General features: G+C 43.3%; 1 protein-coding gene across 1 annotated transcript in view; it reads left to right on the top strand.

Moving 5' to 3' along the window:
- LOC147705732 (uncharacterized) overlaps positions 1 to 26,322 on the top strand; it is a 338,142-nt gene that overhangs the window by 223,424 nt on the left and 88,396 nt on the right. The window contains exons 8-9 of the mRNA XM_086932177.1: positions 24,710 to 24,855; positions 25,398 to 25,569. Coding sequence (XP_086788303.1) covers positions 24,710 to 24,855; positions 25,398 to 25,569 — 318 coding nt within the window. The remainder of the gene's footprint in view (positions 1 to 24,709; positions 24,856 to 25,397; positions 25,570 to 26,322) is intronic.

The raw sequence follows: 26,322 nt of genomic DNA, 5'->3' as shown, positions 1-26,322 counted from the left end.
TCCCTCTTTGCTAAAAGTAACCTGCATAGAGAAATGTTGATTCCGCTTACCTTTTCTAAAAGTGACCTGATTAGGTATTCTTATGGTTATCTCCTTTTGCTAAATGTGACCTGCAGAGAGGATTGTTTATGTTTATCCATTATGCTCAATGTGACCTGCATAGTAGATTGTTGATGGTTCATTTCATGTTAGGTTTCCTTCCCTTTTGCTAAGAGTGAATTGCTTAGGTGTTGGTATTCCTTCCTTAGGTCCTAGTTACCTGCGTGATCTACCTACAGTGTGTTAGGGTTGCGTAGGAGGTCCTTAATGTTCCAGTGATTACTGGATGTGTGTTGCATTTATAGTTTTGGTGCTACTTATTCTATGTTTACGACATAAGTGTATATCTACCAATATTATTTTCTAACAAGTGCCTACCCCTGACAGTGGTCCATGTGGCCCTGTCCTGTACATAATTCCCCTTGTAAATTCTGCCCGTGCCTCTGGCACATTGTACAGTTTGCGTGTGTTATCTAATGTGTTTTTTTTATTCTAAATACAAAGGCTATTTTTGATATATATCCTTGTGTAGAGTCTTTCTTTGTGGTGGGCCTTGGGTGTTGTTGCTGGAGTGCGTGTGCAAATACTTAACTCATACCGCCTCCAAGTTTAGCCTAGACTGCTCGCGCCACGCTACCTAGAGGGCGAGTGGGGGTTGCCTTGGTGTGTGACTCCCCTGCCCTGACTTTAGAAATGGTGATCCCTGACTGACCTCGACGCGAGTCTTGGCCGGCCAGGGTCCCGTTTCTAACAAATCGCTATTATAGACTCGCAAAACGGGTCTTTGATGAATCAGGCTGATAGAATCATGCCACCTGGAATTTATTGACAAATGAAGTTGTCGTTGTTCTTTTAAGTGAAGAGGGTGCTGTGTTTGGTTACCCAAGCTCTAGCACCTGAAAATATATTTAATTAAAGGATAATTTAATTACTGTTGTAGTTCACTAATTTCTTCTAATTCTCCAGCTTCAGAACATTCATCATTATCAAAACTCCAGCGTCTGGAGGAGCTGATGTTTATCATCTCTTACGGCGGTCTGTTAGCCACTGAGGCAGAGAATGGCGTTTTAGTTGTAAGACACAAAATCGTTTTTAAGGTTGATGTGTCAAAACCCCTTTTGTGGTGAGGGTGTATCTAGATAAAAAATAAAATAATTTTGTTCTTCATCAGTTTTGGTACATAATTTGTTTATGGCGCAAACCAAACTGTTTTTAGGCTGCTCATGTTCCCAATCTAAATAACTTCCTTTAAGCGCAGGGTAGGCTGATCCCACCGAAGTATAATTAGGCTGATGAGCTAGACTGGCTGTTTCTACCTCCTACAAAGCTACTGCCTGGTTGTGTGTAGATGCATTTTTATTCTCCAGAACTTGTAGGATTCTCAAAAGGGGTCGCCAGCAGTACAGAAAGGCTTTTGGATCAGAAGTTTGTAGCTGGAGTGGTTGTCTGCTGCGCAAACCATCTACAACTAGCACTTCATCAACACCAATCATCTGTATCTAAAAGACCTAGTCAGATGCTGTTTCAATTAAGACCACTCTAGAGAATACATGAAATTGAAGCGTGTAATGGTCGGTGTAGACTACCAAATAATAGCAACTTCTGAGAGCCTCTAAAATGGCTGACGAAGAGACTACAGAAATGAAAGGTGAAAATGCTGAAAGATGTATGAGAGTTTACTTTTGTTCAGGGGTGGTCAGGTCCATTGCCAGAGGATGCTCCTGTCCCATTATAGAAAACACGTTTGGAGCTTTTATTGGCAAATCCTCGCTAACTTTAGCCTCTATTTAGCCTGTAATAGAGTACATTATGAAGCAAACGTTATAAGGGAAGAGGCTGCTGATTGGTGTGTGGGTAGTGGATCAGCAGGTCCCTTTGAGACCTGCAGGCATCTAGGCTGGGGCGGTGTGGCTAGAATATGGGAAAAGAGATTCTCCTTAAATTAATATGAAGGTGCCACATTTAGCATCTCCCCAACTAGGGTAGAGATTTCCACTGAGCTGAAATACATAGAAAAGTGGTGGGATACTGCAAAAAATGCATATGACATTTGATTTGTTGCCACGTTCTCTGTGGGAAAAGTCTCTTATGGCTTTATTTTAAAATCTTGGTTTGCCTGGCACTGCAGTCATAGATGCTAGTGTGGTGACTAGAAAGGCAACACTAGCATTTAGAATGCTCTTCCTTCTTTCCCGTAATCCCCTGTAGTTTCAGCAGTGCGACAGCTGAGCCATAAGATCAAAAATGGAAAAGTTGTAGAAATCTCCCACTTTTCTTACCCATAAAAGATTGTCAATTGAAACGGATATGCTGCTAGGGCTAGATCAAGAAACTCCTGGTAATTCGTTGGAGGATTATTGTAAAACACTCATTATGTAAGACACCTGAGACAGAGGTTAATTGAAAGTGCCTCAACAGCGTTAGTATGGGTTGTCCTGCAGGATCAGAGGTGAAACGCCTAGCTTAATCCTCAACAGCCGGAGGGTCCGCTACCCTAGAATCAAGTTACTCCATGAAGAATTAGGCAGCCTGGAAGGGGCTCACATAAGGTTAATATGACCAAGTAGACAAAGGGAGAGGGCGGAGGATGATATTTATTTTAGGATAGCAGCCGTTAAAGCTGAGATAAAAAATAGGTTTTTTTTTCTTTTTTGGTCAGGAAGGCTGCAAAGAAATAGCAGGTATACAAGGCTGATAGTTATGAATACGGTGATAGCTTAAGAAAGCAGCTAGCCAAAAGGAGTTAAGCATAAAGAAACACAATGTGGAATTACTGTGATCAAAGATAGAAAAAGACTGTCCATCTCAAAGGGTTTTTTGAAGTTTTCTCTGAGTTTTATGACCCTTTGTATCCGGAGAAGCTAGATCCCACAGTGAATATTATCAAGCAATATCTGGACCAAGTAATTGTCGAAGCTTTTGGGTAAGAGGATAGAATTGATCTTGATTTACCATTTGCGGTAGATGAGCTAAGGGAAGCAGTGAACTATCTGGCACTTGGGAAGGCAGCTGGACAACCCAATAAAATTCCATTAGAGTTTAATCAAATATAATTTTTTAACGGCCTTGTCAGTGGAAATGCTTCGTAAGTTTTGGATGCTCAGAGGGGGAATCTGTCCCTACAATAATGGACAATTACTTATCTAGTTGTGTTTTTTAGTAGAGTGAAACATTCCCCTGAATCCTAGCTCATACAGGCCAATATTGTTAATAATTGTGACATTATCATTTATTCAATTATGTTAGCGACTGAAGAACCGGGTTTTAGAACCCAGCGGCGCCAGGGGCACGCCCAAAGTCTTCGGGTTCACCTGTCTTAGAATACAAAGACACGGGATACTTCTCAGTGGCGTCAAAGATCAAATTTATTGGCTGCAACCAGGAACAGAAGTCTACGAAGTACGACACAAGTAGGTTCGTCAGAATCTGCTCAATTTTCGTATTGCGAGACATCGTCTTTTATGCAAAAAATCACATTCCTGACAAACACCCATTATTTACGAATTGTCCAATCAAAAGTAACTTTGCAAAAGGTATCGCATATCGGCAAACCCACTTTTCAGTTGTCCAGCCCACCATCCATTACACAGGAAAACCCAACATTCTTGCTCGGACAGGCCGGACAACACCATAATAAAAGACCACAACCCATATCATAAATAGACCATAAAAGAAGGAACAGAATCAGATGAGAAGTAGGATAAAGGGGGTGTGTGTGTGTGCAATGAACTCAACAATGTCCTGTTCTTTGATCCTAATCTCGATCAACTACCGGACAAGAAACTGGCTTAACAAGGTTAGCTTCAGGCAACGGGGTCAGTTCGCTCAGGTCACCTAGGAGTCAGCTAACGTGTACGTGTACCAAAGACTCATTCGGCCGTAGTCATCGGCGTATGTGAGGGCAACCACGAAATGGCTGCCATACACAAAATGGAACTCGAGGGTTCAGAACAGAATCCTTAAATACACAGTGAAGCCATTAGTTTAACATAACGAAATCACTCGTACATGGCGCACTCGCTAGTTACGGTTCGCTACTGTCAAATTTGTAACCAAACCATGACCTTTATAATACAGGTTCAGAATTCACGGAACCTCACGACCCTGATGAGCAGTGTAATTGCCGGATTGGTCTCAGCTTGGCAGTTATCTCCGGTCGAGGTACAACAGACCATATTAGACCGGCTATAACTTTGTTTAACATGGCTGAAACCAGCAGGAACCCTGTGACAATGATCATGCCTCACAGGCAAATTAAAAACAATCATTGGCATAGCCAAAAGTTCTCGCCTTTTGGACCTTAGAAGTGGTTAGTCATGCAGTACATAATCCTGGATGCTGTCCCGCCATGGATTGAAGCATTATCAGGCTTATCTGCTCCACTTTTGTATCTTGTGCAATAGCTCATTTGATGCCATGGGAAAGAAAATAACAATGGACATTTTAGATGGGGGGGGGGGGTCTAACTAAAACAAATAAAAATGGTACAATTAGGATTCCCATCGACTCCCTTCTTGTTTCAGCAGGATACATGTGCGTTAGACAAGGCTAAATACATTTTTGGTAGCCACAGAGCGATTAACTGGCATATGCATCAAAGTTTTTTGCGATCGCAAATGGTGTGATTTGCAAAAATCTGCAATTTGCAATAGCAAAATTAGCTTTTGGAATGCATCAAGGGTCAAGGCCCTCGCAATTTGAGAATTCGCAATTAATTGCGAGTTCTCAAAGTGCAATTGCATTTAAAGAATCGCATTTTGCGATTTCTTAAATGCAATGCAAGAACCAGTTTAAATTAGCGATTTCGCTACTAGGGGTCGCAAATTACCATGAAGTTCAACTTCATGGTAATTTACAAAAACTTTGAAAAATGCACTAAAGTGCATTTTTCAAAGTTGTAGGTTACACACATGTCCGAAGGACGTGTGTGCGCAACATTTGTGCACAGGTCAATTTCAGGGGTGCAACAGGGTGTCCTTTTGACACCCTTGAAATTGCAATCGCAATTTGCGAGGACCTATTGGTACTCGCAAATTGCACATGCAATTTCCCATTCATTCCTATGGGCCAGTAGGCCCATAGGAATGAATGGGAAGCCATTCCTTATTTACGAATCGCAATTTGCGACTCACAAATAGGGGATGTGTAGAAATCGCTATTTTTATAGCGATTCCTACATGCATAGGCCTTTACGAGTCCTCAATTGTGATTCCTTAATAATCTCAATTAAGGACTCGCAAAATCCTAGCTTGCTGCATGTGCCTGATAGTGCTTTGACCAGAATCACAGGTTGTTGAGGCAATGCTGAAATTCGAACCTGGTTCCCTGGCACCAAAGCCAGCAGCTCTGTTAGGCCACAGACCGTAAAAAGGTTTGAAGGGAAAACCGCACCATACTATTCAGAAGCAAAGTTGGCATTAGATTTGAATGCTGGGCCAGAATCTGTATTTACAAACTAACGCTAAGAAGAGCTTGTGAGAGGAGTAGAATGAGCGACAACGCCAGGAGTTGTGCTGATGTCTAACAGTCATTCTCTTGCTGCGATGGCATTACGGAAAAAAACGGCCAGGTCACAGAGCGGCATAATCTGAATGCGAGGACCAAGACAATGCTACAAGCTCTATAAAACGTCATCACCTCCTTAAGTCAATACTTCAAGGCACGCCCCTTTGAGAGACCCTCCACCCCCAGTTTTTTCATCCGGCATAAAGCCCTGGGTGGCTCGGACATCTGGGCTGCTGTTGATTTACATTTTATAGAAAGTTCCAAGATACAGTAATGCTTGCCAGACTAATACCAACCCACTGATAAGAAGCGATTGGGACATTGCGATGAAAATGGGCCTGGTGTTTAGTTTATTAGTTTTTACCAAACAGCCCATTACCAAAAAAGTGCAGCTGTTTTAGATCACTTGCGTGACTAAAGCCATTTTACTGGCACATGCGCACTAACACAGTTTAACGATCGCGTAGAGTATATTTTGTAGCTGACAGCTTTTCCTCGCTTATCGCTTGCTGCATTTCTATGATTCACTCTGCTCCAAACATTTTGGGATGCAATTGTGTGTAGGGCTTGCTGACTAAAATAAAGAACAGACTTTAAGAAACCGACCGCATGAGTTGTTTGCTTTGTGGGGAAAGACGAAGTGTGAGTGGGTGCTGTTAAGTCCAGTCATGCATACAGACTCATTCCATATCGGAAGCTAAAGGCTCGAGCAGAGGGTAGGTAGAGACTGGGAACAGAAAGTCAATATAAACAATGTTTTTAAGACATTTTCCTTTGCATGGCTTACAAAGGGGCTTAATTGAGGTAGATAAGAGAAGGAGAACAGGGAAAAGTGCTCAGCCCCGGCAGGTGAGGCTCTCCGAACTGCTAATCTCTAGAGCCCGGGCTACACAGACTGTCCAGGGAGCTGTGCACGCCTCTGCACGTCCCTGTGGAGAGAGCTGCTGGTGTCTCGGATGATCACTGTCCAGACATGCTCCCACTTTGAGAAATCAGTGGCTCCTTCTTTATGGCTCCGGCCTATGAAGAATGCGAGGTGATGCGACCTAGGTGGTGCACTCAGGAAAGGCACAGTGGGAGTAAAGTTGCATTACACAGCTGAATCCAGCACCAGTTATAGTTCGAGGTTTCAGGCTGGATTATAGAGCAGAGGCGTGTAAGAGGGCATGGCACCATATTCACATGCCTGGGGGTTCTTTAGACCAGCCTCTGGGGTCTACCACCTCTTGTTCAAGTAGGAAAACCAGCTGTCATACCACGATATATATCGCAGCGGTAGCCATAGTGGATATCTGGTCAGCGCCTTTGGTTGAGGAGCACAAGAGTGCAAGGGAAAAGGCACGATTGGTGAAAAGGTGGGTCACTTACATTCTCTCCCCACCACTTGTGGTAGGTAGGTGCAGGGCTATGGACAGAGTAGGTATTCACTGACATCACGCATGAGTGATTTCAAGAACCTGGGCTCTGTAAAAACATCTCGGGCCTAAAGCAGATGTGGCCTTTTAGCTAGAGCTGCAGTCCACGAGGGGGCGCAATTTCAAGTTCAGCCTCAACTCAACATCCTCTGACTTTGGGCAAATCAAATCTTACAGTTCTCTAGAAATGCAGACCAGTTCTATTGTAAAGCGCTGCAATGCCATTGGCATGCGCTACAAAAACAAAGAAATTGCATTTCTATGTGCATCCAGGTGGTTTACAGTATGTCCGGGCGGCTCCTTCCGTGCCACACACCGTAATCCGAGAATCCGGAAGCCATATGAATATTCACATAATGGATTACATTTTACAACTTACAAGACTCCTAGGAAGCAGGAAAAAACGGGGAGGGTGGGACTTTAGGAAGAACGTGCTGAGTAGATGGATAAACATCACAATAAAAAACAAGCCTTCCCGCAACTCCCGCATGAAAGGGAGAGGAAGTAAAACTACCGCTTGTTGCATCTTGGATCTCATCCCTGTCCACACTTTAAACCAGCCCTTGTTTATAATCAGTGACGCAGCAAGACCTCCATCTGCCGATTACCAAGGACACATGAGAAGTGGGGGAGGTGTAAAGCACTCCAATAAATCAGCTTTAAAGTAAAAAAAGAAAAAAGAAGTGTGGCTGCGAAAGCCAAGATAACGATCAGGGATGAGGAATGCAGCTGGCACAATGCGTGCTCCCGAGACCCCTAGGCCATGGGAGTGAAAGTTTTGAGGAAAGGCTGGACATGCACCTCTCTTTGGCCATTTACGTGCTTTCCTTATTGAAAGCCACACACAAAGGCCAATGGGATGTGTGGTAGGAGGCAGACCCACAAGGGGAAGTCTCTTGGAAGTCTGAAGTGATTCCAAGAGGCCCTCTCCTAGAGCAGCGCATGCGTGATGCGCTGGGCTCGACCTAATGATGGGATTGGAATCTGAGAGCATCAAGATCACAAGGGGAATGTGGCAGGGTTGCCCATCTCCTCTGTTATTTGCCCTGTATATGAATCACTTCTTGGTTAAACTAATTAATTGTTCAGGTATAAGCCCTGTGATGGTAAATGGACTCTGCACTAAAGTGCTGGTATATGCTGGCGACGTGGCCATCATAACTACCGATCCCAATAGAGCTATTCGGGGAATCAAGGTGAAAGCATAGATTTGGGCATATATCCGGATATCTTCTTAATAATGGAAATACCTAAATCCTATGTAAGAAAGATACTTCCCTAAGGGATAACTTTAGGACTGATAGGGTGACCTATCTTTGAGTAGTTATAACTTCTACTATGGGTAATATGCACAAAGTTATTGTTCTTAGCTGCCCAAAATTACGAAGGATCCAGTACATATCTATAACCTCCATCTGATGAGGATAGGTCGAGCCAGTGTTCTTTACTTATTTAGGACAATTCCACTAGCAGTAGGAAATCAATGGCTAAAGAAGTCAGATGGAATTTATAATATTTTAATTTGAGAATACAAATGGCTGAGACTGGTGTTGAAGTCTTTAAATCCCACCCCCCACCATTGGACATGCGTGACTGGGCTGTACCCTGTTTTAATTATTAATTTTGGGCCGTTATGCTGCAATTTCCTGAACCGGTAGCAACTGGCTCTAATGGACTGTATCAAGAGCCAGGTAGGCTACTGAGCATTTATCAGTTAACTTTGGAAAAGGTTTTAAAAAGATGTTTTCTAAGAAATCTGGAGCCCAGTTATTATAAGAAAAACAAAAAACAATTTGATTAACAGTCGGAGCCGCATATAAGATCTGGTTAGCTTTGAAGGGCAAAGTTGATATTGCCCAGTATTGTATTTATACTCCACTCCGGAGATCTCCTTTGTTTCCGTCAGTCCTCCACGATGAATACTGCACATTGTGGGAAAAGGAGTGTATATGGAAATTAGAGGATGTTTTCCAATGGCCAGTTTTGTACCTTTGTGTCTCTGCAGGCAATATACTCATTGCTGCAGCTAAATTTCTTAAAATACCTATAAATAAGAGACTTCATTCTAAACCTGAAAAGGAATTATATAATTGGTCAAGATGGCAGTAATTGAGATCCTAATAGTTGATGGCGGAACTAAAATTAAAACTGATTTTAGGTTACTCCTGGAACTTAATTCAGATCTAGATGTACAGCAAGGGAAATGGGGTAGAAGGTTAGGTCTTGCCCCAAAGGTTATATGTTTTCATCAGGCTTTAATTATCGGGCAGGAGATATTATGGAGGGCCAGGTTGAAATATATGCATTATAAAATGCTGTATAATCTTTATAATACCTCTTGGAAAATGTGTAGTTGGGGTAAAAGAACGGAATATTAATTATACAGATTGCAGAGATGGCAATGCAGATATCGTGTTTGTTCTTCTCTTGTGTTCATGTTCAAATTCTTTTATTCGGTTAGACAATTGGTTAACCATAAAAAGTACATCATAATTTTAAAAACATATACACGTAAAAGAAAGAAACAAGTTAATGTTATTACAGTATTATCCTATAACGTTTCAAAAAGAATAACAGAAAGAAAAAATATACTCACAATCAGCTACATAGCACAAGATTTAAATGTGTTAGATCTTCGTTCCTTATTGCTTTACGAATTATTATGCATGATTTAAAATACATGGCCAGGCTCTTAGCCTCGTGTTGTGAATTTGGCTGTTGCAATGCAAGGAGCGCTGGTCGACAGGTCCTCAACCCCATCTGACGCAACACAGGTAAAACCCAGCGTTTGCGAGGTATGGCGTAAAAATAACAGAAAAAGGCTACATGCATGGTGGTTTGGGACGAGACCTTGTCGCATGGGCATTTCTCTAGGTCGTGGGACCAGTTTAATGGGTTTGGGAAGGTTACCAGTCGAAAAAACAAATTAAAGCGAAACCTGGTTAGAAGGTATTTTTCGTAGTTGGACAGATAATAAGTGAGATAAGGCTGTAAGCCTGGTGACATTTGTACCGTCAAAATGTGGGCATTTGATTGCTTGGGTAATTCGCCGCTCAAAAGAAGTTCCCTAAGATGGTTAAGACAATGGCACTTAAAGGTTTTTCTACTTAGCTCACTAATTAGTGACGGCTCTGTTACATAATGGTTAAGATCCAAATCTTTCAAGAAGTTGACAACGTAGGCCAACCAAGGGATCTTTTTCCAGGAGGTCAGCCCCAAGCAGTCCGATATCAGGGCACGAGTAAGATGACATTCAGGCTTAGACCAGATACGATGCCATAGCAGCATTGGTTGACATTTGATGTAATCAGCTAAATAGTCGATCCCAAGCTCAATATGGCATCCGTATGTGGGGGCACTCTGGGGGAGTGCCAACAGATATTTTACAAAGCCGTTTTGAATTTTTTGGAGTTCAGCCGTATTTACATAACCCCATACACCAGCCCCATATGTGGCAATGCTCTGGCATTTAGCTTGGTGGATTTTAAGTAGTACGGGGGGAGATGGCTTACCCATTTTTCTAGAGAATGAGACAAGGGCGGATGTAGCACGTTGGTAAAGCAGTTTTCTAGTTACCAGTGCCCTTTTCCACGTTAGCTGATCATCTATTAGAATACCCAAGTAGGGGTATTCCCTAACTCGTTCTAGTTTTGATTGCTCGATAGAGAGATGCTTCGAGCTTTTCACCCTGGGCCCCGTTTGCATGACAAAGGTCTTGGTCTTGTTCACCTTTAACCCAAGGGAGAACATATAGTTGCAATATTTGTCCAATTGTTTCTGCAATTGTACCAGGGATCTAGCAAAGATAACTGAATCGTCAGCGTAGAGCAATGCTGGGAAAGGGCGATGGTTAATGGTAGGTAAATCCTGGCTCCCTTCAAGCATGGCTATTTCCAAACCATTGGTGTATAAATTAAACCGGAAGGGAGCCAGGACACAACCCTGCCTAACTCCACGTGTTATTTGAAAGGAAGATGTTAATTCGCCACCTGTTCCAAACCTTACGCAAGCCGAAGCTTCAGAATAAAGCTTGCGCAAAAATTTGATTAGCGGCGGATCGACCCCCAACTTCTCCAGAATGGGCCATAGCTTAGCGTGGATTACACAGTCAAACGCCGCACTAAGGTCGACGTAAACCATGAATAGGTTTCCCCGTTTAACTCCTACATACTTTCCTATTAGAAGTGTCAGATTTAAAGCCTGTTCTACGGTGCCCAGTCCCTCCCGGAATCCATACTGGAGGTCAGTGAAGATGTTATTTTCTGCCGCCCAATCCTGCAAACGGTCAAGAATTAGGCGGCCTGCGACTTTACCCAATGAATCCAGGAGGGAGATGGGCCTGTAGCAGGCAGGGTTGTTTCTATCCCCTTTTTTAAAAATAGGAAGGAGTATGGAGGAGGACCAGGAATCCAAAAGGCCGGTGCTTAGCACAGCCGCCATTAGCTGGGTAATGATTGGAGACCATAGGTCAATATTAGAGACAAATATATCTAGAGGGACGCCATCCGGGCCAGGGGCCTTTCCAGTTTTTGAGGAGGATAGTGCGCATATAACCTCCCCCAAAGTAAAGGATAGATCAATTGGATACACTCCTTTTCTTAGGGACCCAGGTTCTTGATTGCATTGCGCCGCACTGTCCGGCCGGAGATCACTAAAGATCTTTGAAAAGTGAGTCACCCACTCGTCCGCGGTCACTGCTACGTCTAGGTATTGATGGGAATTGGCCTCAAACAAGAAAGGGGATTTTACTACCTGCCAGAACTGAGAGCTGTCCTTTGTTTGGCAGCTCTCATGAAGCTGAGCCCATAATTTTTTCTTGATCTTTTTTACATCTGATCTGGGCCTGCTTATATTTAGATCTTAACTTAGCTATTTTGTACTTGTCTCTGACTGGATTATGGAGTTCTTTCTTTAGGGCGGTTAATGCTTTTCGACATGCCGTGTTGAACCATTTTGGGCCTGGATGAGTTCCTGATTTATGGGTTCGGACTAGCTCACTCTGGATAGTTTTGAGGATTTCCCCGAAACTGGTAATGATTTGCTCGGGGGTAGAATCCTCATCAAGGCAGGAATTTATCCAGGGGAGTGCTTTAATTACAATTTTAGTTGTTGTTATTTGAGGGTCTACCCGAGACCATTTCACCGAATAACCGTTGGTTCTGTCCATAATTAGTGTATTTTGGGTCAGTAGACTCTTCCGTGTAGGGTGAGGAACATTCGTAAATAGCTTCAATACAATACTGTTAGGAAAGTGATCACCAGATACTTCCGTACCTGTAGTGAACTGAAGAAGCGTACCCTTTAAAGAATATGAACACAAAATGAAATCTATGGTACTAAAACAGCCCCGACCGTGGAAAGTAGGTTTAAATTCCACGGGGGGGAGGTCGACAAGTTCGTTGGCATACAACAATTCTAAAAACATTAGACTTTCGTTAATGGAGTCTCCTACCGCGGAGTGAGTAAAATGTGTCAGTGGGCAGTCGTTTTCGTTGGTGTGAAATTAGGAGGGCTGTGGAAACAAATTTCCATTCCTGAGTTGAATTTTAATTGACCCGGTTAATCTTGTACCCCAACAGTGCTATTAAGCGTAGATCCTGACTGTATGAAGGATAGAGGTAAAGCGTATTTTTTTCATCGCTGTTGCTGTAACTGGAATGTGCATCCCACCAGCATGGTTGGACCCAAAACTCCCATTTTTTCTGCAGTGGATCCCTAGATTTCTGACAACATTCTATCTAGAAGAGAGTTTATATCTCTGTTAGGGCAGGAGGGCAATGGCTAGAGGTGCAGATGACTGGGCACCTGTTGCTGGATACTGTAAAATGTTGTTTGGGATGAGCAGGAGTTTTGGACAAGGAGAGCTGATCACCTGTGAGGTATCATTGTAAGCTTAACATTTTCAAAGCAATCCTTTATAGCAATAAATTATGTATCACATCATACATTTTGTTAATCGGTTATTACTATATTGTGAAATAAGCATAACCTGGAGTTAGAATATTCTGTAGACCATAATGCTGATTGGATGCTTCTGTATTTGTAATGATTTTATCTTTCTTTTTTCATTAAAAATAAATGCAAAACAAAAAAGGAAAACCATTGGAAAAAGTGCCACATTATAGAAAACATTTGCTAACAAATTACTGTTCTGAAAGTGCCCTAGAATAAACAGTTGGTACTCTTGTATCTTTTTCCCAAGCGCCTGATTTAGAACTGAGCTGGCGAAGGGGTTTTGTGGTTACTACTCACTGCCTGACTTAAAGAGGTAAAATCACGTTCATGAACATGGCTGTGTGTATATTTGAATATTTTCTTAGAAAATACCACTCTTACATTTTATTTAATTATTCTGCTGAGTAATGCCTACCTTCCATGTTTATGTGCACTCCTGTTAAGTTTGTGCAAAGAGTGTACAAACATTGGTTTTAATTTCCAACTATTTGTCCAATCACAATCCACGAAATTGGCAATGATAAAGGAAATCTATTAGCACATCCAAAATATTAAGATGCTCAAGCCCTCTACATTTAAGTATTATGAAGTACATAATGGTAACAATCTATATGTGAAGAATGCAAATGAACCAAATTTTGTGTTTATAAAGAAACTCACCCTGTCTAAATTAAGCAATGAAAGTGTTATTTCTATAAGGAAAGAAGGTGTCCGCATAATGTGCTCCTCAGTAGAGGTTCAGAGGAAATTAGTGTCTAGCATGATGCTTTCCACTCAGGTTAACCCTGGTAAAGAAATATGCTCCCCTCAAAGTTAGAGTAGGAAGTCTGCTCCAACTAACTAGGGCACACTAATTAAGATGCAGTTGTAGGTTCAAGAATATCTATATCTCGCTCCTGAAGTTCGGAGTCAATCCCGTTGCTGCATTTGCCGGGAGCCAGAAAACTCCATAAATTCCCATCCTCACAAAATTAGGTTTACATCTGCTTGTTATTGAGAGGTACATCTTCCTAGTATGGCGGGTGCAGGAGGCTCCTTTCACCATCATGCTGCCTGTCTGCTGACAGCTTTCCATTCTCAGGCCTCACTGTCAGCCTAATACATAACAATAAACCTTTTCTCTAACTAACGAGGGACCCGATAACACACCTGCAGATTAAAGAAAAAACGCATACATGCAAATTAAATGTGGAGTGCTCAGCGTAGGCCTAACATCAAGCGAAATAAAATAGTGTAGAAATAGAAGCACATTACAGTAATATTAATCATTTTTAGGACTCGTGATAGGCAGCGCATGCGCTGCCTCTCTGGGGCCTTAAGTAATCTGTATGTTACCTAAAACTCCTGGTACTTTCTCCTGCAGCTTGCCATTTGTTTAAAGTTGGCATGTCTTCTGTTAGCTCGCTTTTAAGTGGCTGTTGATCGGATACTGACTTCCATGAAGTCCGGAAGCAGCGGCGCACTACTCCCTTTGAATGCTTCCCTCATCCGCTTCATGTTATAGACCCTCCCCCACACCCCTAACGCAAATGCACGTTCCCCTTCATTAGACCGCGATACTAGAAGACCGCGAGTCTGTTCTTGAAATGCCTGTGCCTGCGCTGGGACGGCATACCACCCGCGGCCGCACAATCAGAGGATACACATGAGGGGAAACTCAAAACCGAGACCAAAACAAACACTCCTCCCCTTGTAACTGGCCCACCGCCAGGAACGACGGAAGAGAAATATGTAAGGAGATGGCAACTGTGTCTCTCAGACGCTAGAAAGAACAAGATGGTGCAACACTGGCCCAGCGCCAGAAGTGCACAGCAGAGAGAGAGAGACACAGCTACTAACAGTGCCATCAGTGACAGCATAGACCCAAAAATACACAGAGGACCTACTTTTCAACAAAATACAAACAAAAAAAAATTACCATGGTACCTTATCCTAACACCAAATATGCAATATCATACCTGCACCACCTGCAACCCAACCTGGAGGGTAGAAACCCTCAATATGTACTCACCGAGTGATGACTAATCTGCCAAAGCGTACCAACCTCAGTTGCCACCAGGGGACTGGTCCTCCACCCCAAAGACCGGAGACTCTCTGCAGGCAAGACAAAGGGGTTGCAGAAGTTCGCCCTCCCTGGTCCTAGATACAGCCAAGCGCTGCGTAGCACCAGGGAGTGACTGCACGTCTGGAATCGAGCAGAAGGACACCATTGCCAGTCTGGAGGGGTGGAGATGAGGACCAGAAACTACAAAGAGACCAAAATGCACATGAAAAGACAGCTGAGAGTAGGCAGCTGAGTCAGAGGCCAGAACGCAGAAAGAGCCCTAAAGCAGAAACCGAGTGAAAGGCACTGAGCACGTTAAGAGGAAGTGGAAGAAATGTCACCAGCAGAATGGCGACACAGTGACATGGAAAGTATCAGAGCTCGAAAAAGGAGAACAAAGAAAGGAATGAGGACGGCCAGTATGTCAGCCAAGAAGTACTTCGGTAAACAACCAACAGAGATATCCACTAGACAGAGGCACACCGGCCAAAGAAACACTGGCAGGGGCATGTGAAGAGGACCAAGAGAAAAGGAGAAAGGAGAATGCTTCAAATCTGGTGAAAACAGTGATATACAAATGTGCTGAGGGAAACCGAGCAGGAACCAAAGCACAGACAACAAACGGTTAAGCACCGGTGTAATCCTCCAACAGCCAGAGAGCGGAGATAGAGAAGACAAATTGAAATATCATCATCTCAGGTCTCTTAGCTCCGAGGTGTCTGAGTCCAGCAACCGGTGGCCGTCGAAGCTGGTCAGATGTTTAAGGCTGCATTCTCCACCAACTGTAGAAGCTGAAAATAGAAATAATAATAAATGATTCCACACATACAACTCTCTGTCAGCACATAAGATAGCAAGGTTTATTGGAGACCAACAAACAGCAAATTAACGTGCAGCACGGAGACATCAGCAAAGCCACTGAATGTCCAAAGATGTGACATTGGTGACCGCTTTTATGGGCCAAAACCACAAAGGATGTGGCATCATCACATATGTAGCACAAATTAAGCCCTAGTCATTTGAACAATTAGCAAGAGTCTGAAACAGTTGTATACCATGTTGCTGACCACGTGACCCAAGTGGGCAGCTTCTGGGACTTTCCACTGTAATGTAAGATATAAGTCTGGTGCTTTTCCGGTTAATAATTGCTACATAATAGAAAGGACCAGACATATTGCAAAATGTATTATGCTAAAAATGTCTGGGTCTATGTGAGCATCTTCCTTGTCACGTATTATTCTAGATTAAACCTTGTGTTACAAAAGCTGTCTCTGAAGTAAATGGGAAAGTACAAGCATTTGTGCACTGCTTTTTATGTCAACTTACCAGGCCCTAAAAGCTTACACCATTTGGTGTCATACAAGAAAGATGGCTTCAACAGGTAATACACTAATTTTCATCCTGCTGATGACGGCGGTGGAAGACACGCTGCTGTTAGCCCGCAGCTTGTGATTCCTGCTGATGTCAGCGTGCGGGATTAACATGCTGCGTTGCCACATACATGTATTTTTATCCTGCTGATGGCAGGGGACAATGCAGTGCTGGAGGCCATACGGCCCACGGCTTGTTTGTTTTAGTATGTTTGTATTGTCTCGAGAATGGTCGTTCATTACAGCGACCTTAAAGCAGGAGAAAAAAAATGTTGAGCTCATTTGCTCCGGGCTCCTTGGTCCTCGCGCGGCTCCGTGCCTCGATCACATTTTTGAATGTCACGGAAGAAGAGTTATGCCAGCCTGTGCTCCCCCTCTGGGTTTCGCTCCAGTACGCTGGCTGTGTTCGTTAATTTTGCTTAGGTCTTTATTGGAAGTGCGGCTGATGTTATCAGCACAGAGCCGTAATTGGCCCATATTAAATTGAGGAAGTGATATGATTTTTCAAAACAGCGGCGAAAGGCCGGGGGTAGACAGTGGAGTTCATTGGAATGCGGCGGAGTCCTCGAGCCCACAGGGTAGGTGTGGATGAAGCACAGAAGAGCCATCTCCTCTGGCATCCGGTAATCTGAGGTGCAAACTGTGATTCTCCGCATTGTTTCTTATTTGGCCTCCCTAGCTTGCATTCAGTCTGTAATAATGACTCCTTAAAATACTTCATCCTGCGATATTTCTATTTCCCACAATGATATGGACATGTAATAATACTGTGGCATTAGAAATGGGGAACTAATTTGGGTAACAATAAGCCCCAACAACTGATCTAGCAATGAAAAACCTCTTTATAAATGTGGCTAGTAAAAAAAAAAAAAACTATTGGTTTCACATTCAGAAAACATACATGGATTATATCATATCACAATGCCATAGTGGTTCAGACAGCCGACCTATCCCTCCGTTTTCGCCATGGCTGTCTAACATAGGTCCAGAAGGGCCCGATCCATACTATATTTCCTGGATATCTATATAGAAGAGATTTACATACAATTATTCTAAACAGAACTCATTAACAAACTGATGTGTTCTTTAAATCTGGCACATATCTGTCCCTCCTGTACTTGTTTTTGACAATCCTAGTTACCAGAGGTTGGACAGAAGAGGCACCTGGAGAGCAAAGTTCTTATAGGCCCATGCTTTGACAGGCACAGCTAAGTGCTACAAAGTATTTCATCAGGGGCCTTATAAGGGACAACTATTCTGAGAGTGCAATAGAAAGAAACTTGGGGGGACCTTCAATTACTGATACACATAACATAGTGGAGGCTTCTAGCATTCCACTGTAAATGCCATAAAACTCCCCCGTTACGGCCCAACGCAAGAATGGTAAACTTCAAGGGGCCTTCATGTGGGGGCGGAGCCGAGCCGGGCGGTCGTGATCCATCTCGGCTCCGGCGCTGCTCGGGAGCTTGGTTTGGCGGTTCCCCAGTGGCCCGTGGGCTGTTTTCGGCACCCATAGGAAGCGGAAGGTGCAGGGCACCTGCGGGGCTGCTCCGATCGCCCCTGGTGCCGCTGTAGCGGCTGGATCTGTGAGGAGACGCGAGGAGAGGACGGCCGCGGGCAAAATGGCGGCCGGAGCCCTGATGAGAGCGCCGATGACCTCAACTCTCTGTGGGAGGTACGCTTGACGGGCGAAATCTGAGGGACGCAGGGGCTGCCTCTAGTTGAGGATAGTCTCCGGGGGCCTCTGTAGCGGCAAGACACCGGGGGCGGCCCCGGTTACAATCAGCCTTCCCACGCCTGCCTGACCTTAAAATGGCGGCCGGGTGTGACTTGCAACTATCGGTCGGCGCCTCTACTTGACCATCTGGCCCCAGCGCTTACTGCCTCTCCCATAGGCGACCCCGCAAGCTCTCTCTGTGTCCCATACCTGCGGGGGTGAGCCCTCTTCAAGGATCCCTGGCAGTGACCCTCGCCTGCATCTACCTCTACGATCTACTGGACATTTGCAGTGCCTTATTGTGAGGTGCCCACCCGACGACAACAACCCGGGAGGTAGGGTCGCTGGCTGCTCGCTGATTCCTAGCGGAGCCTCCCGCTAACATATCTGGGCAGGGGGTGCACAACTGGCCCCTAGTGCTGCGGCGGCTCCCCCTCGCACCACCCTCCTTGCAACTCGCCTGGACCTAAGATGGCAACCGCCAGTGACCGCAGAGCGAAGATAGCCGCCACGCGGGGCCTGCTCTTAACATGCCTGGGCAGCGCCCCATGGCCAACGCGTGACCGCACCAACACCTCCACCACCTTGCGCACTCTCACGCCCATCGAGCCGGATGACCGCAGGCTCTCCAAGATGGCGACGCACCTGCGGCTGGCCTCCAACTTCATCTCCCACCTGGGCTTCCACCTTCTCTCCTGGACTTCTTGTCTTTTGTTCTGTCCTGACCGACACCCTGCTGCTGTTGTCGGACAGTTTCTCTGGACTCTAGCCCTCCTCCCACTCCCTCATCCTTAACCCTTTTTCCCGTGGATGATCCTCAAATGTTTCTTCCCTTTGCTTCATCTTCCACCTGGGCTCCCACCTTCTCTCCTGGACTTCTGGACTTTTGTTCTGTCCTGACCGACACTTTGCTGCTGTTTTCGGACAGTTTCTTTGGACTCTAGCCCTCCTACCATGCCCTTGGCCTTAACCCTTTTCCCCGTGGATGATCCTCAAATGTTTCCTCCCGGTTGTGCCTCCCCTTCTCTCCATACCCTTGCATCCCTCCCACCCTCCCTTTGTGCTGTGACTGCATCCACACTTATGGAACTCTGCTCTCTGACTTATTGTAATAACTCTAATGGTATTTGCTTTAGACCTCGCACCATATACCATTCCTATGTGACTCTTAGAGCTTATCCAGTCATATCCCCTCCCTATGTATATAGAGATAACTCTAATCACTAGTGTATGCAGTAGACCTTTGACCGATTGCAATAATGCTAAGCTTTGGTATTCGCTGAAGTCCTTACACCATATACCACCCCTATGCATCTCCTAGAGTTTAACCAGTCATATCCCTTCCTATGTGTATGTAGTTGACTCTTATCACTAGTGTTTGCAGTGGACCTTTGTACTCTCTACCACCCCTATGTGACCCTTAGAGTGTTTCCAGTCATATCCCTCCTGTGTAGATAGAAGATAACTCTAATGACTAGTATCCTATGTGATTCTTAGATTGTATCCATGTGTATCCCCTCCCTGTGTTTAGAGTTATAGCTGTAACGACTAGTCGCCTGTGTGACTGTTGGAATATAGCCAGGTGTATCCCTTCCCCCGTGTGAAGAGATAACCCTACTCACTAGAACAAAAAGAAACGTGCTCCTGAAATGTGTAGCGTAACTGATTCTATGTAAGGTGCTTTGATAACATGTAACGGAACTGGTGCTATGTAAAGCGCTTTGATAACCTAATCGGTTCAAGTTCCTGAAATGTGTAACGTAACTGATTCTATGTAAACTGCTGTGATAACATTTAACGGAACTGGTGCTATGTAAAGCGCTCTGATAACCTAATCGGTTCAAGTTCGCGCTATAGAAAACTCTAAAAATAAATAAACTAGAAAGCATCATGATTTTGTGATGTGAGCTCTGACCCTATCGATAAGAGTGGCAGACTTTAAAGGAAATGCACAAGTGAGTACTTGCTTTAAAGATGTTTTATACATCCCGTGTGTGTTTTTTGGGTCAAAATCTGTTTATTGAAATTTATTCACAGGTTACAAACGTGTGTGTTGCCTGAAGGTCCTAGATTAGAGTTGTGGGAAGGCACACGCTTAGTCTTTAATGTTCGATAAACAGAGCCATCCCTGTGTTACACGCATCATCACATCTAAGACAGTAAAGCAATGCCTCTGGTTACAAGTCTGGTGAGTTGGCATTTTGTGACCATGGTTATTGCTAATCCATGTTTATTGTAATCAATCGGTGTAACAAATTCCCACCCTTTGCCACAAATCTGCAATGGGGGAGCCACTTCAGCACGGAAAATGAAGGTTGCTGTAACTCAAGTAAACGCATGCATTTGTAATGCAATATGTCTCACGTTTGCAAGAGTTAGAGCTATTGGCGTTTTAAATAACAATGCCTTTTATTTATGTGTTTTGGAAACTTGCAAGCGGTGTGTAAACACGTCATTTACAATGTCAATAGCTCAAACTGTCGCAAATGCGAGACCTATTACATTGCAAATGCTTGTTCAGTTGAACTATCATTATTGTAATGTACATTTTAACTAATGCAAATGCATTTACTCATCATTCTACTCAGTACAACTACATGTGATTTCTTAAATAGCTCAAAAGTGGTTACGTACTAGAATTTTATTAAATTCAAATACATGGATTAATGAATTAAGGCACACGTTGAATAGATAGGTTAGATGTAAATGCACATACATGATGTATTAAGAGAAAAGAGCAACAGTGGAAAGTTCCCAAGTTGACAGCACCTAGTCAAGGATTCTCCAGAAAATGTATTTCTTTCAGGCCCACCCCCTAATACCCGGGGCAGTCTGTGTGCACACTCCACAACACCCACTGTTACAGTGTAGGTTCAAAACATGAACTATGAGAGAATTTGAGAAAAAGGTCAAGGTGCACCACTTAAACGTTCCTAAAAACTGTTATCTCTATTAAGGTAAAACAGTAATGATCACAGCAACTATTTCTTGTATTCTTGAGGTTTCTTTATTCAATTCAGTTGAAAAAGCTATACACAGGGTCTACAGCCGACGCGTTTCGTCCTCAAGGGACTTCTTCAGGGCTGTTACATAAAGACAATATACAAAATATACAAATAAAACTTAGATTAAAAAAACAAAACATTTAAAAAGCAACTAAGCTAGTACACAGACGGCCAGGCTTCATTAACAGTTCCATGCCAAGTTTGAGTCTAGCATAGATCCTATAGTAACAATCCCATAAATTGGGATGTATATTTAAGCTAACTGATTATATCAGAGACAAGTTTTTTGTTAACACCGTTTTTTAGCTGTTATGAAATGCGGAAAATAATGTTTCAAATTGGAGTCCTTTGTCAGGGCTATCTGTCTGATTTTGGGAAAACACAAACATTTCATTCCTGCTTCTCATTACCCCCATTACTGGCTTTCAAGATTGGCATGGATAAAGGCAATATTATTTCAAGGACAAACATATTTCTAATATTTGCATATCATTTTCCAAATTAGCATGCCCCTCTGTTGTTAATGGCACCCACGCCCCAAATTTGTTGGCCACCATAAGAGTTAAGGATTAAGAACTAAAGGGTCGGAAAAGGGGGGGGACAGAACTCAAAAAATGTGTATTTGTGGACAAAAGACAAATAAAAAACAACAAAAGGGGAAACATACCAAGAAGGTAGTTAATGGTGACGTCCCTGGATCTTCTCCCGTTATCAAGGGGTGTATATGTTTGTCCGCGATGTTACACTATGGTGCATTGGGCATCTAAGAATGATCAACACAGTCATTTAATCAAAAACTGTCTAAATGAACAAGATAAGCCGCATATAAGTACACCAAAGTGGGCACTGTTAATTCCATTAGCTGGAATAAGGTTAGAAGCTTATAGCATAAGACGTTTGGTTCTTTTCCAGAGGATCAATTTCTCAGAGTGACAGTGTGGGTCTATTCGAATTGAATAAGAGCCAGATTACACCAGTGGTATGATAAGCTTCAATATTGTACATTCAAGCCACCTGTAAAATGGACAAGGGCTCGTAAAATGTCTTGATAAAGGATAATGAGGGCTAGTGCAAAAAGGAGAAAAGGGATTAGCTAGACGTCAAGTTATAAATAAATAAATACAGAATCAAGCCACTTACATCCCAATAAGGATGAGTTTCCAATAATAGTGGACCAGGGTAGATGAGTAAGAGGAGCTCCGTCTGTCGTCTAGAGTGGACAGGGATATGGAAAAAATATAATATGGAAAAAATAAGGAAAAAATAAACATTACTAAATCTTAAAGTCTCAAGATAAGTCACATTGTGTGCATACTAAACCATGAGGCTAATGAGAGTAAAAATTTCTTCCATGGCCACCCCTAATCGGCATGCCATAATATGGCAATCCAACTGGAGGGTCTTCCTATATCCTGGTTTATGTTGCCGAGCAACATGAGGGAGCTTACCTTCTAGAGCTTTTTCTACTTATTTCCTCTTTTTAGTAGAAGAGTGGATAGTAGTTATATTCCCAAGAAAATCTAAGAAAGGGAAAATAAAGAGAAACCTTAAAGTGCTTCCTGTATATGTATGGCATCTAGTTAAGAGTATTCGTGTATCCAGATAAGTTCAGGGAGAAGGAATAATCATTTTTATCCATAATATATGTTTGATGTCAGCTGCCTGATCAAACATAATAGTAACAAGCAGCCCCTCCATTCCTAACACTTAGAGTTTCCCCAAAACTATCTGTGGGATTTATCAAGGGAAAATGTAGCTAGCCTCTTAGTTCTGACCCAATATCTCTTATATCCCCATACTTAATCAGATTAGGTATCCCCTTTACCTTAGTCAAATAAGCTCTCGCATCCCCTGATTCGTCCGTGGCTTGGTGAGAAAACGGGTGAAAGACGTCACCCTCCGTCAGGTTCCTGCACAGAAATGTCATTTTCTACTGGCTTTAAATACTAGTGTCAATTGCCTCTCATTCCCTACACCTGGTTCTAATAAAAACGGCAAACTCGGCAAAACAGCAACGGCCATGTTGCGTCGGTGTTTGATTTCAATATTACACCCTCAGTGGAAGCCACGCGGCCGCCATATTGTGTAAGGGCGGAGTCCCTGCCCGTGTCAAAGCACAAGTAACATCGTCCTGTCTTGAGTCAACAAGGCATCACACAAGTGAGTCCAGGAATTTAATGTGCACCCAAAATATTGCTGGGGTTAGAGACCGGACAACATACGTCCGTAAATAACAGCCTCAATATTACACCATAAGAGGAGGTCACGCGCCCCCATGTTGTGTAAGGGCGGATTCCCCGTTCATGTTAAAGCACACAGAACATCGTCCTGCCTCAAATCAAGTCACATCGTCCTGTCTTGAGTCAACAAGGCATCACGCAAGTGAGTCCAGGAATTTAATGTGCACCCAAAATATTGCTGGGGTTAGAGACCGGACAACATACGTCCGTAAACAACAGCCTCAATGTTACACCATCAGAGGAGGTAACGCGGCCGCCATGTTGTGTAAGTGCGGATTCCCCGTTCATGTTAAAGCACACAGAACATCGTCCTGCCTCAAATCAAAAAAAAAATTTAAAAAAATTTGTGTGAGAGAGTCTAGAGACTTGATGCACACTCAATAAAAGTGGGGTTAGAGATTGGATAAAATGCGTCCACCACAGCGATCCTCGACCTATTACAAACTCGCGGCGGCCATTTTGAGTTGGGAGAACATATTATATGGCAAATCAGCAAGAAGTTCAGAGCCCCTACTGCTACTCTGAAACAATAATACCAATACCCAATACCCAGTTTAAAATGAAATGGTGACTGTTATCCATATCAAACATATATTATTGCACTGCTTGGATAAATAAACAATGGCTAGTGGAAAAGAAAATATTTCCTCGCAAATGTGTCGGTATGAAAAAATAACAGAGAACATCCCTGTGGGTAATCGGGGTAACAAGAGTTATTAGCACTTAGAATAACCTCCATATGTTTCTCCTAAGAACGAAGGCCATGTTGTGTAAGTGTGACTTCCATAGGTCATTCTGAGCCGATAATAGGGGAAGTGGGAAGTGTGGCAGCCATATTGAGTAAGTAAAGAGTTGAGAGAAACTTAAAAGGTATTGTCAACATGTTGACAGATGTTATATGGTATATTGTTTAGAGAACGAGGGGACTTAAGACAGAGGGGGAAAGAAACGACCCGTGGGCTTCCCACCCAAGAGTCTGTACATCAGAACCCATTTTGAGTGTCCCTTTGTCCAAAAAGCCAGGTATGGTTTAAGAGGTGGCAATGCAACATGCAAAACAATATGCTGCAGGTATATATTGATTAGTGCGTAACAAATGTATTTCTACAGGAGACAAACATCAAGTTGGTTCTAATAGGCTGTTACCACTTGATACACAACCAGTAATTTGGACCTTACATGATGTGTGGAGCCTAAAAGTATGCTTCTCCAATGTGCGCACAGGCCTTGTCTGAGAGCCAACTCAAGTCACATAAATGTCTACTCATTTTCAAGTTATTTCTTTTCCTCTTCATCTCCCACCCACCCTGATCTCCAAATTCACTCAGCCATATCAATGCTTCTCCTGTTCCTATCTGCCCCTTGCTTAGGTTGTAACGGATTTGTTTTCTGGGCTCACTGGCATTATTATTTTTTCAGCCCAGCCGATGTGTTAATCAGATCGATGAAGTGTGCAGAACTATCGAGAAAACGATCAACCAGACTGTGCAGAATACCCTCAATGCCTTGGAGAAGGACTGTGAACTGATTGACAGCACAGTGGAGAGGATGCTGTGGCAAGATGAGTGAGTGCAGCAGGCATGAAGTAACAGATGCCCCTTCAGAAAGTTCTATAATAGCATGTGTTTGCCAGAATGTGATAGGACTGTAGTTTAGAGCTAGCTTGGATAGAGGGAACAAAGCTGTATATACAGGCAGACTCCACACTGAGTAAATATGAGTTTATCTACAATGTTATCTTTCACAAAATACTGCTCAGTTAACCACAGGCAAAGCAATCTTGTTTTTAATCCGTTTTCTCTTGGATATGGAAGAGTGGAGGTCAAGTGGGCCGTCTCTGGTGTAACACTTACAGACCTTCAAATTAAAATATTTATTTGAACAAACTGAGACCCCCTCCATGTTGTCTGCATATTGTTTTCTTTGGCCATTGAGCTGCACTTCATGCTCCGTTTCTTTGGTCTGTGAGCGAGCCTTCCGTTCCGAACAGTGTATGTTTTTTCATTTGGTTGGTGATAACCACAATTTATAACTGAATAGCACCTTTGAGGAGAGTTATTTGCTAGATGTGTGCACCAGTGTTTAATCTCTTTCTCTTTTTTCCCAGTGAGACCAAAAGGTATAACCGCCGGACCTGGGTGAAGGGTCTACTGTTTGGCCTCTTGGGACTTGTGCTACCATTTTTTCTCCTCATCACAGTCATCTTCGGCACCACCTCCCGTGAACTCTGGAAGGCTTTGTTGGGGGATACTGGCACTGAAGTCCTGGAGATATACATAGTATGTGCATGGCATCTACATCATGGTGGGAGAAGGGCGAGATGTTTTTTGTTTAATGTAACTTTTAGTTGGGTATTCATATAATTTGTTATTACAGTGCCAAGAAGCGGGTTGAGTGTAGCTCAGAGTTAAGCCAAAGCAATTGGTGCACAACATTTTGTCAACACTTTCTAAAAGCAAGGATGAACCATCATATCAAAATACTCATTTGCACATCCTATTGATGTAAATATAAAAAAAATATTGTTCAGACCAGTCAAAAGCTTCCATGATTGGCTATATATTCAATCAGTGTATCGGCAAAGCATATTTTTCAAATGGAATCCTAATCTTGCCTACTTTTTAAAAAAAACATATATGGTGGTATACATATAACGAGAAAAGGAAATCTTTTCTTTCGCCTCACCTGTATAACCAAACTAACTGTTAAACTGCACAAAAAAGGGTGGGGGACAAGGAAAAAGCAGGGGCGTAACACAGCCCCCCACAGCCCTCGCAGTGCGGTGGAGCCCTCAAGTTCCAGGGGGGCCCACTCAGCACAGCACTTCAGCTGGACAGCTCCTAATAGTGTCCGGAGGGGCCTCTCCACGTACCTTGCAGTGGGCCCCCTCAATTATCGTTACGCCACTGGGAAAAAGTGGACCTCTTCTCTTCTAGCCAACATCTGTAAGAATTGCAAGACCACATTCTAAAACAGAGCTATTGTTAGCCAGTTGGCTACTTTGCAAATGTGACGTGTTTCAGATACAGTCT

The sequence above is a fragment of the Lissotriton vulgaris genome, chromosome 7 (genome assembly GCF_964263255.1).
Source record: "Lissotriton vulgaris chromosome 7, aLisVul1.2, whole genome shotgun sequence".
Lineage (NCBI taxonomy): Eukaryota > Metazoa > Chordata > Amphibia > Caudata > Salamandridae > Lissotriton > Lissotriton vulgaris.
Note: the sequence above shows the minus strand (reverse complement) of the source record. Positions and strands in the feature narration are given on the sequence as shown.